Raw genomic sequence first — 17,602 nt, forward strand, 5'->3', positions numbered from 1 at the left:
CTTTTCTCCGAATGGCCACCATACTATCTGTCCCGAGTTCGGAATGTTTTTCGACTAATGTTAGGGGTAGCTAAATCGCTTGTTACTGGACTACCAAGTAAAATGTTTGCGCCTTTGGCCCAAACCCAGACTTTCCACACATGTGTGTTTTTTGTTTTCATGGTGGATCAAACTTGGGTGAGATCCTTTGATGCATCCAGTACATCTTCAAATGCATGTGATGTATCAAATTCCTGGCAATCTTCTGGTGTGTCTTTTTATTAATTTCACCCAACATCAATGACACTTTCTTCAACTCAGCGAGCACTACACTAACACTTTTGTTTGTTGAGATGTGGAGCTCTGTGAAAGAGTTTTACTTTATGTAGTTGGTACAAAATTTTCTAATGTTAAAAGGGGAGACAAAACACTTTAAAATTGCTAAAATATACTATAACTTGGGAAATTTTCTCTTAGGAAATTCAAAAGTTACGTGAGAGCTTTTCTAATGGGAATGATTTTTTGAACGAACACCAATCTTAGGGTTTGAAGAAGCAATAAATTGAACTTACCTAACGAGTCGTAATTTCACCGGACATGTCACTCTCCATGTACTACTAGTAGCCCATAATAGGTCAAAGGAAGAGCAGTGTCTATTATTTTATTATTTTAATAAATACTGTGCCTATCTATGAAAGCTATTTATAAGGTTTTGCAATGTTTGGTGATGGATATTTGTCTTATGGTTATTTAATTTCTACCCTAGCTAGATGAATTACTTCTTTTTTTTAGATGAATTACTTCTTTTTTTTTTTTGTCATCAGATGAATTACTTCTTATGTTTCTTAAAGATAAATGATTTAGTTTTTTTTTTTTTACAGCAGCTAAATGATTTAGTTTGTTCTTCACAAATATATATATTTTTAAAACTCCGTCGGTCTCCCAATGGTTCACCTACTCATAATCCTTCTCTAAGTTGTCTATTTTAGTTTCACCCTGTTTTTTTTTTTTAAAATTTATATTTTGCCACAAGAAGCTCATTCGCTAAGCAATTGTATAGTTACAAAATGTTTCTTTTGGCAATAGAAATTTACATTTTGTCTAAAAAAAAAAAGTTTAATAGATGTTTTCTGAATGATCTAAACCATTTAAATCCATAGGATATAAAGTCTAGTTAAATCGATAAAGTTAATTAATAAAGAGATGTTAGAATCGAGTTGATATCAGAATTAGTTTCTAAAAACATGTGAAATATGTGTAGATAAGTGTATATAGGAACACATGTGGAGGTACGAACGCATCAATTACATCATCGGCTTTGAGATTTTTTATGATACTCTTACTAAATATGTTTGTATTGGTAATACTGGTTTAAGTATCATAAAAAAAAAATTGCAAAATCAAAAATTAATATATTAAACATAGGATTATAAAAGGAAATATTACAATAATTTTTTTTTCTCTTCTTTCCCACAAAAACGCGTTTTTCCGACTAATCCCGAACCGCCACATCATCAGAGACTGGTATCACAAGTATCACTCCAATGATACTGTTTAGACCCAAATCAGTTGTTTTACCCATTAATTTAATGTTTTTGAGCTTATGATACCCATAAAAAATCTGCTATGTACATGGTCTTAGAGCATGTTTATCAATAAAACCCTATGAGTATCACAAGCATTTTTTTAGTATTAAATTAATTAATTGTTTAATCAATGATACTCAATCAGATTTTTGTTAAATTAGTATGTTTATTGGTGAAACTCAATGGGTATCAGTAAAATAAAAAAAAAATTTATAATTTATTTTTCAAAAATTAAATAAAAAAGAAAAATCAAACTATTATACATAAATATACAAAAATTTTAAAAAGTACAAAGTTATTATATTTTATAACATGCGTAAATTACAATTTCTTAAAATTTTAGTATGAAGTTGGGCCAAATTTTTGCCAAATATGCTCAACCAAATCAGCTTTCAATTGTTTATGCATCATTTCGTCACGAATTTGAGCTCGATTGGCCATCATATTATTCACATTTGTAGATGTTTCTGTAGAATACGTATAGTCAACTTGTGAAGTCCCGCTTTCTCCTCTTTCTGCAAATTCTTCCAAATCATATTGAGTGCATTGGTCTCGTTCGTCTTCTACTATCATATTGTGTAATATGATAGATGCTCTCATTATCTTCCCTATTTTAGCTTTATCCCAAGTAAGGGACGGGTTTCTGACAATTGCAAATCGTGCTTGCAAGACTCCAAAAGCACGCTCGACATCTTTTCTGACGGCTTCTTGATAAGTAGCAAATAATGGCGATTTCGGATCTTGTGGCTGAGAAATTGATTGGATGAAAGTTGCCCATTTCGGATATATACCATCTGTTAGATAGTAAGCCATATGGTATTGGCGACCATTGACATAGTACTTATTAACCTTTGGAGCTCGACCTTCTAATATATCATCAAAAACAGGTGAGCGGTCTAGAACATTGATATCGTTAAAAGTACCTGGGGGTCCAAAAAATGCGTGCCAAATCCAGAGGTCTTGTGAAGCAACAGCCTCTAAAACAATTGTAGGTTTTCCATGTCCACGTGAATATTGCCCTTTCCAAGCCGTGGGACAATTCTTCCACTCCCAGTGCATACAGTCAATGCTTCCTATCATCCCCGGAAATCCCCGAATCTCTCCAATATTTAGTAGTCGTTGGAGGTCTTCTGCTGTAGGCCGTCGCAGGTACTCATCTCCGAACAAATATATAATTCCATTGACAAAATGTTCTAAACATTTATTTGCAGTGGTTGCACCGATGCGGAGGTATTCATCCATCGCATCAGCTGCAAGACCATACGCCATCATCCTAATTGCGGCTGTACATTTTTGTAGGGCAGACAATCCCAACCTTCCGGTAGCATCTACTTTCTGTTGAAAGTATGGAACTTCATTGGAGAATCGCTGAACAATATGCATGAACAATGGCTTGTTCATTCGAAAACGTCGGCGAAATTTACCATCGGGGTAAACAGGATGATCACTAAAGTAATCATTCCATAATTGGATATGGCCTTCCTCGTGTCCTCTTTCTATATGTAATCGTTTTTTCTTTCTTTTTTGGCCGCTTGTTGGTGAGTGTGATTATCTACACAATCTTCATAAATCTTTTCAATTTCTTCATCAAAAGTTTCCTCTAGAATTTGATCAAAATTATCAACACTTATAGAAGTGTGAGGATGATGATACGACATTTTGTTTGCTTTGTAAAAGAAATTTGGTAATGAGAAAGAGAGAGATATGAAAGAGAGAAGACTAAAATTGATGTGGTAAATTGAGAGAAGAACGTCTTCGGTTTTATAAAGAAACACAAAGTAAAATCTTGTCCACATAATAAGTTTGAATAATTTTGCAACCACATAAAAAAGTTCATCATTTTACAACCACATAACAAAGTTCATCATTTTACATCCACATATCCAAGTTCATAATTTGACAACCAATTACACAAAAAACCAACAGACTTTTTGATGCTAGAAAACAAAAACAGAACCGAGGCTTGTGATGTTTCCACAAGCAAAAGTAAACATAGTAATCCGAGGCTTGTGACCACAACTTCTGATGCTTGTAAACTACAGCCACAATCATCCACTTCCACCTGCATCACGAGAAACAGAATCAGAATCATATACATCAACTAAAGCAGAAGCAAAACCAGAATCAAATCAACCAAACAGAAGCAAAACCAGAATCAAATCAACTAAGCACAAGCAAAACCAGAATAATAACAACCTATTTCATTGCACATTTGAGTGATTAGCTTGTCCTTAAGCATCAATTCTCCTTCTGTCAATGGCTCAGTTTTGAGAAGAAGACTATCAAGTATTTTCTCCCTTGATAGTCTTTGCTTCACATTCAAATCCTCTTTCTTAATCACCCAAACCTCCTCTAGCACCTTCAAGCTTCTTCCATCTGTTTCTTCACTCTTCCCATTTTCTCTCTTTCTCTCTTTGGCCTTAGCCGCCTTGACACCTGAAGGTCTCTGTTCTGGTTCTTCTTCCACAGGGTTACTAGTCTTGGAGCTAGAAGAAAAGTTCATCCCATCACCGACCTTAGCTCTTTTGGAACTCTGAGTTGTTTTTTCAAACAACTCACATCATTTCTGGTCATGCCTGAGCAGTCTCCAAGCATGTTCCAGGGTGAACTTCATTTGATGATCCTGGAAGTAGAGTTGGTAAGCCATCTCCATGACATTATCTTCATTCTGGCCACTCCTTTTATTCCTTTGGGCATACTCAAAGCAGCCAGCAAACTTACTGACACTCTCATTGAGTTTCTGCCATTTTTGCTTACATGTGTTGGGTTCTCTCTTTGGCAGCTTAGCCACAACAGGACTAGCAGCATACAGTGCTGCTACACGCTGCCAAAAGGCCCCTCCCTTCTGCTCATTTCCAACAACAGCATCTTTCGATGTGTTCAACCAAGCACCAACAAGCACTTTCTCTTCAGGGATACTCCATCTTATAGGTGCTGATCTCTTGGTGGGTAAATGTGACTGTGGTTGGTAAGAGGGTTGTGGAGTGTTGCTCTCGGGTTGGCTGTTCAATAGATCAGTGAAATTTGGAGAGGAGCTCAATGGAATGGTAAAATCCATATTCATTTGTTTACTAGAACCTAATCAGTTTAAGAGAAAGAAAGCAAAAGAGATCTAATCGGTTTAAGAGAAAGAAAGCAAAAGGAAGATCTAATTTGTGTGTTGTTAATGAAGTGTGTACTTATTAACCAAACATGAACAATAAATGACCAACCTATAATATGACTTCAATTCGGGTTAGGTTAGCAAATTTAAGTCACTGCCCTAAATGTGAAGTTATGATTTGTATTAGTAACTGTTTATATGTCTCCATCACCATGAATACCAAATCCACAGATATTTATATTTACTTATGATTTGTAACTTATATTTACTTTTCTTCACTAAGTTTTCATATGTTTTGTAACTAAGTTTAATTTGCTTCAGTTTTGTTACTTAGTTTAGTTAACTTCAGTTTTGTAACAGTTTATGAGACTAGCAAGTAATTGATTGCTATTTTGCTATTTAGCTATTAGAGTTAAACAAACACATTACTACTATCTATATGCAGAGAATTCAACCAAGTTATGTAGCTATTTCTAATATACTGTAAACACAGAAACACAAGCACCAATGTAAGCGGATCAAGTAAGAATAACAAGTGAAAAAAATAAAGAAAGAAGAGCTGATACCTCTTAACAAGCAGCAAAGCCTTTCTTAATTGTAGCAAAGCCACTCGTCTCTTAGTTCTCTAAAGGCAGCGTTTCTCAAATCTTCTCCCTTTTCAGCACCACCCTGTAAAAGCAGAGTTAATAAACTTATGAACAAAATTGATACCATATAGGATCATAAACTGATGATTCTCCAGCCTAACCTACTTCTCAGTTTCATATCATCACTGCGGATTTGAGATCCTTTATTGTCATTGCATTTGGTTCATACCACAGTTATATATTTTCAAATGAACAATCCCCTAAACTGTGAAATTCAACACCTCTTTAGCAAAATGATAAGAACTTTATCACTCAATACACTAGAAATGAATCAAAGCAATCCAAACCTATCGAAATTCTCAGAAACCAAAGGACTGTTATAAACCATTTTTGTAATCACAAGAGAGCTAATAGAAGATTCACCTGAGGCATCTACCATGTATATGGAACATGAATCTTATTAGAGCCGTTAAAATCTGCAAAACCAAGACCATTTCAAATCCCAGTCAAGTCGAGAAATTGTTCCAAATTAGATAAATCGATGAGAGAAGGAGAAGAAAGAAAGAAGTTACCTTTCTACATGGGCTAACGAGACAAATCCCAACTTTTTTTCGGTTACCAACCGGCGGAGACTCAACTGTTCTCCCTGGCGGCGATACGGCCACGGATTAAACCACCAGATTCTTCGAAAAAGCTTCGATTCTGCTGGAATCGACCGGATTAAACCACCGAATCGATCGGAATCGCTTCGATTATGATGTCCTCGTCTTCTTCGCCAGAGAGAGAGAAAGGAGGAGAGGAAAGAAGATGCTTCGAGAAACTTGAAATGTTTTTTTTTAATTTCCCCTGATAATTTTTTTCTCCCCCAATCAGAATATGACACCTAGTGAGATGAACCGTATCAGCAGACTCACTTCAGTGAGACGGATCAACTCAAATTCAGCCCAATCTCAATTTTTAAATAATAAAAAATGGGCTGAAACCCATCAGGGTTCAGCGATAAACATGCTCTTAGTATCAAGAAAAATATGTATTTTTCTATATATATTAGAATCCATATCCGAATTTATTTATTTTTTAAAAGAAAAAGATTAACCAATCTACTTATTTCCCATTGATTTTGAATTGTAATTGCACTATAGTATAGACTATAGACTATATATAGTTAATTTTCTTTTATTTTTGGTCAAGAAGATAGTCTAAACCATTTTTTGTTTAATAAAGTACAATTCTATTTTGCACTGCTATCTATACTCAGAGAAACCGCAGCATTGCAATATACAACAGATGAGACAATAGTGTTGAAGAAAAAAAGGATATACGATTGCATTCTAGAGAAAATCATCCGAATAAAACATGAACAGTAGTGGACAATATTAAGCTAAAAGAAAAAGAAAAAATAATGTACTCGTACTTTCTATTGGTTAAAATGTGAGTTATTAAATTAGATATGTAAAAGTGTAAATATGATATCGACTTCACATAACTCGACAACTTATTCAAGTACACACTTCCTTCTTTATACCATAGTCAGTACTTCCCTTAAATAGTATACAAATGTCCTATTTTCCTTTTCAATTCTCCACTGGTTAGAGGTGTGTACCCTATTAATATGTAATTTGTAGATAACGTAACTCAAGGCTTATCAAATAAATTATATATATATATATATATATATATATATATATATATATATATATATATATAACTCAAAGTCTGCTAACGTAAAAGTAGGTTGTTGACAAGTTTTATTACAAAACAGAACAATAATTGATTTTTTTATCTTTTAGAAAATGGTTTGGTTATCAATCATATATATGTATCACCATATCAGTATGTTATGCTCTTATTTAATAAGTAATTAATGATTTAAATTCAATGAAAATAGCTTGACTTAAGGATAAATAAGAAAATTTAGTGTAAAAATCACATTAAAAATGTAGAATGACACTTTTTGTGAAACAAAATTAAAATTTTAAAATAACACTTTTTGTGAAATAGGAGTACAAAAGAAAAATACTTTGGTTTAGTAAAATAGAAGATCATGAATACTGAATATTTTTTTTGGTTGGCTTGTTTGAATAAAATTCCGTAAACAACCAGAATAAATTCGTTGGGGTCTGAATGTTCCTTCCGTCTGCCTTCTCTGTAATTCTCAAAATGAGTCGAGGCAACACCTTTTCTTTGACTGCTCATATGCTGCGGAAGTGTGGCAGTATTTTACGAGGAAGGCACATGTTTTTCCATCTTACCTGTTTGAAGATGGAGTTAGATGGCTTAAGAATCCTTGTCATGACAAAAACATAGCTTTGATTCTTAGACTTGCCTTCCAAGCTTCTATGTATTCCATCTGGAGAGAAAGAAACTCGAGACTGCATACTGCTTCCTCAAGACCAGCCTCTGCTTTGGTATTTGAGATAAAGAACATCCTCCGTTGCCATTTGGATCCACTCTCTAGAGCTCAACGAATTACTCCTCCGGCTCCTACTCTTTTGGGTTCTTGGTTTGATGTATTTCAATAGTTATGTGCTCTTGTTTATCTTTCTTGTTGCAGGGTCATTTTCTTTTCGTCAAGACTCTTGTTGTATCCAGTTTCTAAGTTTTTAATAAAAGGTATGAGTTATTAAAAAAAAAAAAAACCAGAATAAATTCATGTGCATAGTGTAGCACCTCCTACGTGCATTATATATGCACCTTTCATTTTCCGGGATTAAATCTAGAATCTTATACATATAAGCATGCTTCATGGGTCATGGCTTCACGCTCCTCTCGAGGAAATAAAATATAAAACTTATTATTTATTCAAGAGTCAAGAGACTCAAGACTAATTGATAAACATATAAAACTGTTATAAATGTACGAAGCTATTGGAAGACGAGCCTATGCAGCAAAACCAAAACATTAATGAGCAATTGGAAACTGGTAGAAAGATCTATAAGTACGAAACACCCTTTACTTTAAGAGAACAAGACAATGCCACTTGCAAACTTGAAAGTTCATTTCATCTTTTCTCCAAATGTTTTGTTTTCCTTTGATAGTTTTCTCCAAAAATCTTGGAACAACAACTACATTCACAAACGAGAGAATTTTCACAACACCTCTTTTGCTCTCATATTTTATTTTATGGTTATTTACGTTCATTATTAGTATTATTAGTGGTTACGGAATCTTAGATAATACTGGAGAGGAGTGAATATGAAGGTGTGAATGGATTGTCTCATCTAAAGCCTTGAATGTGGGAAAAAGGCCATTGTTGTTCAGCCAAGGATGACTTGCCGGTAGCTTTGTATATTTACTCTATATTCGGTTTATATTATGGAGATTATGCTTTATATATATATATACATAGTTTTAATTGATTTTTTTTCGTACGTACGTAATCTAATACGAAAAAGTATTTACTTATTTATATGTGTGTTGGTGAGATGTGTAAACAAAGCAAGCCCGGCAAGTCATCTCTGGCTATGCAACTGCCTCTTCCTCTCATTCTAGGCTTACGATGACACGTAAAAAATCCCATAGATCTAATGAGAGTTTAATTAGGGTGATATATATCTATTTCGTTTAAACAAATACATTTTTTCTACATTTTGTTTAAGTTCTGTAAACTATATGTAAATGTTGAGAGAAAGTTATCTTAATTTAGTAGTCAAATGGATTTAATTTCGAGTTCTAGGTGGAAAGTTCATTCTCATGTCTTTGTCTGTTGACTAATTCATAAATATCATAGCAAAATTATTTTTTAATATCAATGTTTTTTCTCTTTCTTTTTTTCTGTTTCAAGAATTCTTCTTGCGCGTCCTTATTATTGTATGTCTAAAGCACGACTCCATTACATGATCTTATTAGTTGATTTGGAAGTATGGCAAGTTTCTAAAGTTTAACATACATATATATATATATATATATATATATATATATATATACATTTTATATGATTTTCCAATTAAATGTGTCGTTCTAACTTTTTGTTCTTTCTTTATTGACAGCTAAGATATAGTACAAAATCAAAAATCAACTTCGGCTCAACATGTAGGAAAGTACTGTTATGTCGGTTAATATTATTATAGTTATTTATTTATATGTTCTTATATTCACATTGATCTGGTGAACCACCCCATTTGCCCATTTGAATACAAGATTACAACATGAGGCAAAAGACAGAACTTCACAGACACACACACATGTACAAGAATAAATCCAAGATTCACAAGCGAACACAACAATTGTTCAGAGCCAGCTGAGATTAAGTTAGGAAGCCCATAGGCTTACTTGGCGAGTTTTACTAAGATTAAAGCGAACATAACAATTGGTGCAGCAGCCATTGTAAAAAATTCCTTGATCTTAATGGTTGTCACTATTGACTGGCACTCTTTGACATTGTCATCTATCTCATGAAGCTGTAACAACGACATACTATTGGTTAAAGCGATACCAAGGGTCAAAAAAATCATCTCAAACTATTTAATTAAGAGCTACTGGTAATTTATTTTCATTCAAGTATATATAATGATTCAATGAATATGAAGTAAGAGAAAGTCTTGTTCAAATGCACTAGTTTTTAGCCAATTCAATGGTGTAGTGGATAAAGAAAAGTAGTCTACTTCATGGAAGATCCCTAAAGTATCATTTATTTGCCACTTAGTTCAATTAACTTTGTTGGGAATTTTGAAAGAAATATATTTACAAAATCTAGAGGACCTATATGAATGAATCAATGAATGTGATACAAGCCAAAGCTTTAGACTTTGATCTCGTAATCGTAGCAAATGTTTAACGTGAGAAATAGAGAGATTTGTAATCTACCTTCCTCGTAACCCTAAGCTCTCTTGGATATTAAGGTTAATTCTTGGAAGTTAAGTTCTCATTAGCATAAAGACCTATATTTATATAGGCCATGATACAACTTAGATTCTAACCTAAACTAAAAAAAAAAAAAACACTTTAACATAGAAATGAAATTATGAATACCAAACTCATAAAGTAAACCACCAAAACTAATTAATTAAAACATCCTAACCGGTGGCCTAATCAACCTAAACGTAGTCTCTTATCAGAATGTGAAGTAAGAGAAAATTCTACCATAGATTGGCTGCGTTGGAGAGACTCTTTCTGACTTTGCAAGTTCTCGAGTATTGAAATACCAATGTTTTCGGTCTCCATCATTTTTCTTCGACTCTGCTTAATTATCTCTCTTGTTCGAGCCAAACCCTCGGTTGATTTCATCAATCTTGATCTTTGATCAGCTGAATCCTTAACTCAATAAAAAAGAGACCAAGATTTGTTTTACTATAAAGATCAAGATTAGATTAAATTGAACAATACTGTTGTCCTAACATACCGCCTTTTCAGCTTCAAGAACTTCTTCTCGAGTAGTAACATTCAAGTTTTCAGATGTGTTCCTCTTGATATCACTCTTAAATCTTTTTAGACTAGATTTAGATTCCCTTAATTTTTCAAGGAGGATGGATTTAATATTGGGTGGAAGGTTACTTGCTGCATGATCCATTTTCCAAATCTGGTGAAATAAAAGACAGAAAATCATCAAAAGAAAAAATGGAGAAGACTTCTATATCCACTAACCAATTTTTCTGCATTTTCCAGATCAGATGTTATTTCAGACAGCTTCTCCTTCTTCTCTCCTGTAAATTAGTTAGTAAAGTATCATCAATGTATGGCACAATACCGCATCAAATACAAACCAAAATACCTCTAAAATTCTGAAACATGTAAAGGTTGTTTTAAATCTAATTTTTTCTACATTTCTCTAAGAAAACTAATGAAAAGTCTTCAAGATCACAAGTTCAAGTATCGGTGACGGAGAGGAAACGATAATTTAACTACCTCAGTTCTCATAGCTTGAAAAGATTTTATGCCTCAGCACCAAAACGTTTCGGTTACTAAATTTTAAAAAAGCGAAGGAGAGATTTGAGATATCATTTACCTCCTTTGAGTGAAAAAGCCAAGTAACACTTCTTTGAAAGATTTACTGAGAGCTCTCTATATTGCCGATCGTATTCGTGGAACACATTACTCATTGTGCAGAATCAGCAAACGCAATAATGATGCAAACTCAATTCTCCGGTACACTCAAACCTGATAGAAAAAAAAAAAACATTGTAATAGCCCACAACCATCAATAAGAAAGACTATTGTACACTAAAACAACCCAAAACCAAACTCAAACCCTAACATATTGTGTGATATGAATGAAATAGAGAAAAAGAAGCCACATAGTCAAATTAACTGATCTCAAGAGAAAATTTACAAATAATTAACGAAGTTTTCAGGTGATCACAGAAACTAAAGAGTAGGCCGGAGCAGAAGCGAATTAAGCACAAAGTTTGGAATATTTCAATCTTTACGCAAATTTTAGAATTATTTATATAGTGTTTGAACTTTTTAATTGTTATTCTTCAGTTGAATATGCGCTTGAAGTAACGCAACAAAAATAGACGTGGATGGAGAACCATTTTTTGATCAACCAAACCATTTTGTGTCTTTTTTTTTTTGATCAACCAAACCACTTTTTGTTTCAACCAGCTAAACTTTTATTAAGTTGACAGTATTAAATAGATTATCCACCTATCACCCAATAAATATCATAACACTTGATATAAGCCTAAGGACCTCTTCGTTTTGGTTCAAATTTTAAAAGATTAAATCTTTATGACCCGTTCTCTTCTTCTTTTTATAAACGATGAATTTATTATAATCGTTTAGATTCAAGCTCAATCAAATAAATTTATTTTGTCAAACAATTTTGTAGACAATGTCCTGAAGATGAAGAAGAAACAGTATCAAAAACAATATAGAAAACTTTTCAGAAAAAGATTCAGAGAACAATCTCGTAGGCTTCTTTCTTGCGCTTTTCGATCGACAATGAGTTCTCGGCAGAAAAGAACAAAGCTGAAGATCATCCTTCTCGGAAATAGCGGGTTACGATTAAACTTTTGTCTAATATGTTTCAAGATTTCTCTTAAAATCTAGAGTTTTCACTCTCACCTTTTATGCCGATTTTGTTTTCAATTTTCAATTTCTTTTTCTTTGGAATGTAACTATTATTACTTTTTAAACGTTTCCTCGGTTATTTTTCTCTTTTCTAACTCTTTATGCAGGGTAGGCAAAACATCATTGACGAAACGGTATCCTCTTTAAAATTCATATTCCAAGCTATTACAATTCTCTCTCACTGATACCCTAACTTGTGGCCTAAGATACATTGGTGAGGAATTTAAGAGGCTGCATATGAATACAGTCGGAATGGATTTCACCAACAAGGAGCTTTGCGTTGACAAAGAACAAGTCACTTTACAAGTAAATGTCAAGCACTAGCTCCCTTTCTTCACAACTTATCTTTTTTTTTTTTAATTCAAAACTTATGTTTTGTTTACAGATTTGGGATACTGCTGGACAAGAAAGATTTCACAGTATAACGTCAGGGTTCTATCGAGACGCAAATTGCTGCGTTCTTGTATACGACGTTAATATTCTCGAATCGTTTGAATCTCTCGACATCTGGCATGCCCAGTTCGTCGAAGAGGTGCACTACCATCTCCTCATTGCGATATATAACTATTTGCATATTTGATGTGGCGATATTTTTCTTGATTATTGCAACACATGTTAATAACTTTCAGGCAGATCCTATCACACCTGACAAGTTTCGAATTCCCTTTGTTTTGATGGGGAACAAAACAGATGTAAAAGGCAGAACATCCCCAGTTGTAAGCTTTCTCTATGTATCTTCTCTTTGCAGTTACCCCCGGTTCTAAATTCTAACGTCCACGGGTTTATCTTACGCAGGTTGAAAAAGAGAAAGCAGTCCAATGGTGTGAGACAAAGGGGGAAATAGCCTACTTTGAGACCTCGGCAAAGGAAAAGAGCAATGTTGATGAAGCTTTTATGGAGGTTGCTCGAAAAGCTCTCTTATATGTGCGTCGTACTACAAAGATGTGAGTGTGTGTTATGCCAAATAAAAAGACTACGTAAACATATGCGAACTGGGGGTGATTGAAACAAACCACCCTGGTTCAATTAAACTTTAAAACCTAGGGCTGCATGTAGCGTTACACCTATATTATAGGAGTTCAACTCCTATCCACTTTTATTTTCGTCGACCTCTGCCCAGTTCATCATGTACTTGTCCTAAACTTCTTGATTCCACCTAAAGTATTAAATTCTCCATAATTAACAAAAATCAACTATTCTCCCTAATTGCGATTAAAAATCCTCAAATCGCGATCACTGTAGACCAACCCGAGGTATAGACCCGACAAAACTTTGCAACCGAAGTGAAGCCTTCTTGTTGAAATAGAGTATTCGATTGTAGAAAACAAAATCGAATTTGCCCCAAATCATTTTAGGGTTCTTCTTCTTAGTCTCCATCTTCTGCTGGAGTTTATCCCAAATCATGAGCAACGTTTCTGCCTCTAGTATTGGATGAATCAACTACATGCAGCCCTTAAACCTATCAACATTTTGAATAAACGGAAAATCCTACACTAAACCCTCCACTAATCTCAACGTCTTTAGAAAAAGTCAAAAGTCTTGTCACTTATAACTCTACGGTTGGTAAGAAAGTTGCCAACACTGGATAATTTACCTTCTTTGTACATCCATTATTATTTAAACCATTCAAAAGTTATCATTCTTGATTATTGTTAAGAACGATTTTTGGGTTCACCCATAGGGGCGAACCTCTTTATTCACCATTTTTAAGTAGTCAATCAAAATTTACCACATAATCTAATTAAATAAATAAAAACAATTAATATTATCTAAAAAAATAATTCATTAAAACCCTCTCAATTGAATTAATTGTAAAATCTAAATCCTCACATTTCTTTTATAAACCCAAACCGACATATAATTTCATGTAATTGTATAATCTAAACCCTAACCACTATTTTATAAACCCAAACCGACATATAATTTTATTTATTTGTAAACTCTAAACCCTAACCACTCTTTTATAAACCAAAACTGACATAATTTTTTGGTTTAATTATAAAATCTAAACCCTAAACCTCTTATATAAACCCAAATCGACATAGAATTTTGTTTAATTATAAAATCTAAATCCCAATCACTTTTATAAACCCAAACCGACATATAATTTCGTTTAATTGTAAAATCTAAACACTAATCATCATTTGTAAATCCAAACCATCATATAATTTTGTTTAATTGTAAATCTAAACCCTAATCACTTTTTTTATAAACCCAAACCGACATATGATTTCGTTTAATTGTAAAAATCTAAAACCTAATTCAAATTTATAAACCCAAACCGATATATAATTTTGGGTGAAACCAAAAATTTTTCTTTAATGAATTTATTTATTATTTATTTAGATAATATTAATTTTTTAATTTATTTAGTTAGATGACATGGATAATTCTAATTGGTTAATTAAGAGGGGGTGAATGAAAGAGGTTCACCCCTAGGGGTGAACCCAAGAATTGTTCTTATGTAAAAAACTCGTGTCATGCGCAGATAAATCTAATATGTGTTATTTAATTTTATGAGAAAATGATTTTAAAAAACTCATAGTTTTTATATTAAATCATGAGATGTCAAAACTAAAAATTTTAAATGCGCTAAAATATTTTAAATTAAAATAATTAATAGTATATAAACATCATGCAATAACACAACAATTTAGTCTATAAATAAACTTACAATTAAATTTCAAATATTTTAATGATTTATACATACAAATAAAATTGCATTTACGTCATTAATAAATTTATACTTATAGATTTGCGATTTTAATTTACATTTTTGTAATATATAAAAGCTTCTATGTAATATCATGATTTCTGGAATATGGTGGTGCATGCGGATATGTTTACAAGAATTAATTTGGCCACCTATGTCACCAACGTGCACTTATCTTTTCGGTCAAACATTCTGAGAAAACTCCACAGTTAAGCGTGCTTGAGCTGGAGCAATTTCAGGATGGGTGACCTTCTAGAAAATGATTGTCGGAACCGTATGAGTGAGGAAATTTTTTGGAAAAAAATCATGTGGTGATTTGTTAGGTCCGGTGAACAAGTATTTAAAGTCTCCAGAATGTAGCAGACCGGCCGTCGGACACGGGTGGGCCCATGTGCAGAAAGATGACTTGGGGCCTATTAAACATGGTGGTCAAGATGTTACATTCTATTTTCATATTTAATGTTAAAAACTAAAAATTATCAACCAAGAAGTTTGTTTATATAAATGAATGCCAAAACAAAGAAGTAATTATATACTATCCAGTGTATGTGGAGAAAATCAAAATTTTGATATTTAAAATGTTCATAGTGACTAACCATAATTTAAATTGCCTTGAGAGAATTTAAATGAAATTATCTTCCTATATTATTTGTCAACATATACCCTTACTAATATAGTAATATCACTTAGGATTTCACGTATTTTTTCTCAACACTCAGATATAGCAGCGACAGTGAATCAGAGGAGGAGCAAGCAAGAAGTTGTGCCTGTTAAATCATAATTAACATATCTCATTTGTTGTTGAAGTGTTATAATATTATTCCAATATAAGGGATTTACAAATTTTGGCTCCATTGAACAATATGTATTATTTAAATTAATTACTGAACAAATACAATGTATATGTAAGAAAAAATTAAAGGGACAGATTTTGAGCAGCAAGTATGTTACTATTGGATTCATAAGTAATTTAGCTTCTTCGTAAAAAGGCTTACTACATGAAAATACGTTCAAAAGAGCAGTAGCAAGTGGCCAACACGGAAATGAGTGCTTTAACTACGGAAAATAGCAGTTGACTTGAGTTGTATTTCGATTTGGAGGATAAGTTTAAAGTAAAGATTTCATATATTGAGAGGTTGTTAGTGATATATTGTATTTTAGTATTTTTAACCTCGTGTATTATGTACGTTTTGTGTTTTTTTTTTTTTTTAATCGTGTTTTTGTTTGTTTTAGTATTTTTTGTTTTGATGTGTTTTTAGTCATGTCCAATTTTTGAGACGATATGTTGGAAATGAACGTTTTTGAACATGTTCGAGACAAGAACGTGCAAAGAAAAAAAGAGACCGTTTGACCCTCTCAATGGATCAAACGTTCATCTACACGACATTCCAACTATCCAATTAGAGAGTTTGCAAGACCGATTGATCCCTCCTTGAGATCGATCGATTGGTTCATCCACGTATCTAACTTATATTCATAGAGTCTGCATGACCGATCGGTCCCCTCTTGGACGTCCACTTAAAATATTAAAACAGTGTTTGAGACTCTCCCATACACTATTTTGAAATCTTTATTCCGATCGTGTTTTCCGATCGGTAAAACTTATTCTTTTTTTTTAATAATTATCTTTAAACGCTTAATGCAATAGAAGCTGAGATCAGTGACCTGCATCACATAGGTAGACGTGTTGAAAACGATATCTTTCTTTGGAGGTACTCAGGGGATAAATTCAAGAAAACATTCAGTACAAAAGCAACCTGGAACATTATTCGAATTCCAAATCCCAGAACAGATTGGTACAAGGGTGTTTGGTTCTCATATGCAACACCCAAGTACTCTTTCCTAGCGTGGTTAGCAGTTCATGATCGTCTCTCAACTGGAGACTGCATAAAACATTGGAATTCAGGGCAACGGTTGATTGCATTTTGTGTGACAGAAACGAAGAGTCAAGAAACTATCTATTTTTCACTTGTCAATATTCATCAGCAGTATGGAGATCATTATCACAAGGCCTACTTGGAAATGACTACTCGACAGACCGGAAACAACTAGTCACTATATATTACCTTCAAACCTGCCAAAAATCATGAATTCCTTATTAGGTACGTCTTTCAGGCAACCTTGTACCATCTTTGGCGAGAAAGGAATGCTAGAAGACATGGAGAAATCCCTATACCTCAAGCTCAACTAATAAAAAAGATTGATAAAAACGTCTGCAACCACTGGTGGCTTTGAGGAAGGTCTCGTTTGCCTCAAGAACGTAGCTGCAACAAGTGAATCTTCCAAAACTCTCTATTGTAATATCAAAACATCAACAAAACAAATGCATTTATTGTAACACGTTTTTTGGTTGAATATAATTTTACATTCATTTAAAAAAAAAATTATTATTATTTTCAAAAACCAAATTTTCTTACTTTAGCGTAAGTATGATTGTACGGTTGAAGGGAGCGTAAAGAATGAAAAACGAACTTAACAAAGTAATTCATAGTGCCAATGCAATATATTGAACAAAAAATTGTACGTCAAAGTTTAGGAATCCAACCACACATAAAGATTTTTTTGTTAAGAATAAGGAATTGCAAAACTGCGGGATTTACACATTTTATGGCGGTCAAAGCGT

The 17,602-nt window shown here is 33.3% G+C and overlaps 3 protein-coding genes across 3 annotated transcripts; 2 read left to right on the forward strand and 1 right to left on the reverse strand.

The window, feature by feature from the left end:
• Nucleotides 1–7,363: 7,363 nt before the first annotated feature.
• On the forward strand, nucleotides 7,364–8,044 carry LOC110226574 (the record flags this gene model as incomplete). Its single annotated transcript, XM_021018523.1, has 1 exon — nucleotides 7,364–8,044. A coding segment is annotated over one exon (414 nt), but the record flags the coding sequence as incomplete, so codon positions are not given.
• A 1,136-nt stretch (nucleotides 8,045–9,180) lies between these two features.
• LOC9306842 (vesicle transport v-SNARE 11) lies at nucleotides 9,181–11,704 on the reverse strand. The gene is made up of 5 exons (XM_002870726.2): nucleotides 11,200–11,704; nucleotides 10,839–10,897; nucleotides 10,597–10,773; nucleotides 10,338–10,508; nucleotides 9,181–9,655 (listed from the first exon to the last, which is right to left on the reverse strand). Exons 1-5 carry the CDS (start codon nucleotides 11,291–11,293, stop codon nucleotides 9,524–9,526), a joined length of 633 nt encoding a protein of 210 aa, XP_002870772.1. The 5' UTR covers nucleotides 11,294–11,704; the 3' UTR covers nucleotides 9,181–9,523.
• Nucleotides 11,705–11,964: 260 nt separating this feature from the next.
• On the forward strand, nucleotides 11,965–16,201 carry LOC9306843 (ras-related protein RABG1). Its single transcript, XM_002868659.2, has 7 exons — nucleotides 11,965–12,193; nucleotides 12,374–12,400; nucleotides 12,473–12,572; nucleotides 12,652–12,798; nucleotides 12,896–12,982; nucleotides 13,062–13,210; nucleotides 15,699–16,201. Exons 1-7 carry the CDS (start codon nucleotides 12,039–12,041, stop codon nucleotides 15,751–15,753), a joined length of 720 nt encoding a protein of 239 aa, XP_002868705.2. The 5' UTR covers nucleotides 11,965–12,038; the 3' UTR covers nucleotides 15,754–16,201.
• The last annotated feature ends 1,401 nt before the right edge of the window (nucleotides 16,202–17,602 follow it).

This window comes from Arabidopsis lyrata (assembly GCF_000004255.2).
Source record: "Arabidopsis lyrata subsp. lyrata unplaced genomic scaffold ARALYscaffold_7, whole genome shotgun sequence".
NCBI classification, from domain to species: Eukaryota; Viridiplantae; Streptophyta; class Magnoliopsida; order Brassicales; family Brassicaceae; genus Arabidopsis; species Arabidopsis lyrata.

Excerpts from the sequence above, each read along its gene's own strand:
- LOC9306842 (XM_002870726.2), bottom strand. The coding sequence starts at position 11,293 with ATGAGTAATGTGTTCCACGAATACGATCGGCAATATAGAGAGCTCTCA. Across the intron at positions 10,898-11,199 it reads GGCTTTTTCACTCAAAGGAG|GAGAGAAGAAGGAGAAGCTG; the intron begins GTAAATGATATC and ends ACTAATTTACAG. Across the intron at positions 10,774-10,838 it reads TGGAAAATGCAGAAAAATTG|ATTTGGAAAATGGATCATGC; the intron begins GTTAGTGGATAT and ends TTATTTCACCAG.
- LOC9306843 (XM_002868659.2), top strand. The coding sequence starts at position 12,039 with ATGAAGAAGAAACAGTATCAAAAACAATATAGAAAACTTTTCAGAAAA. Across the intron at positions 12,401-12,472 it reads AAAACATCATTGACGAAACG|ATACATTGGTGAGGAATTTA; the intron begins GTATCCTCTTTA and ends TTGTGGCCTAAG. Across the intron at positions 13,211-15,698 it reads GTGCGTCGTACTACAAAGAT|ATATAGCAGCGACAGTGAAT; the intron begins GTGAGTGTGTGT and ends CTCAACACTCAG.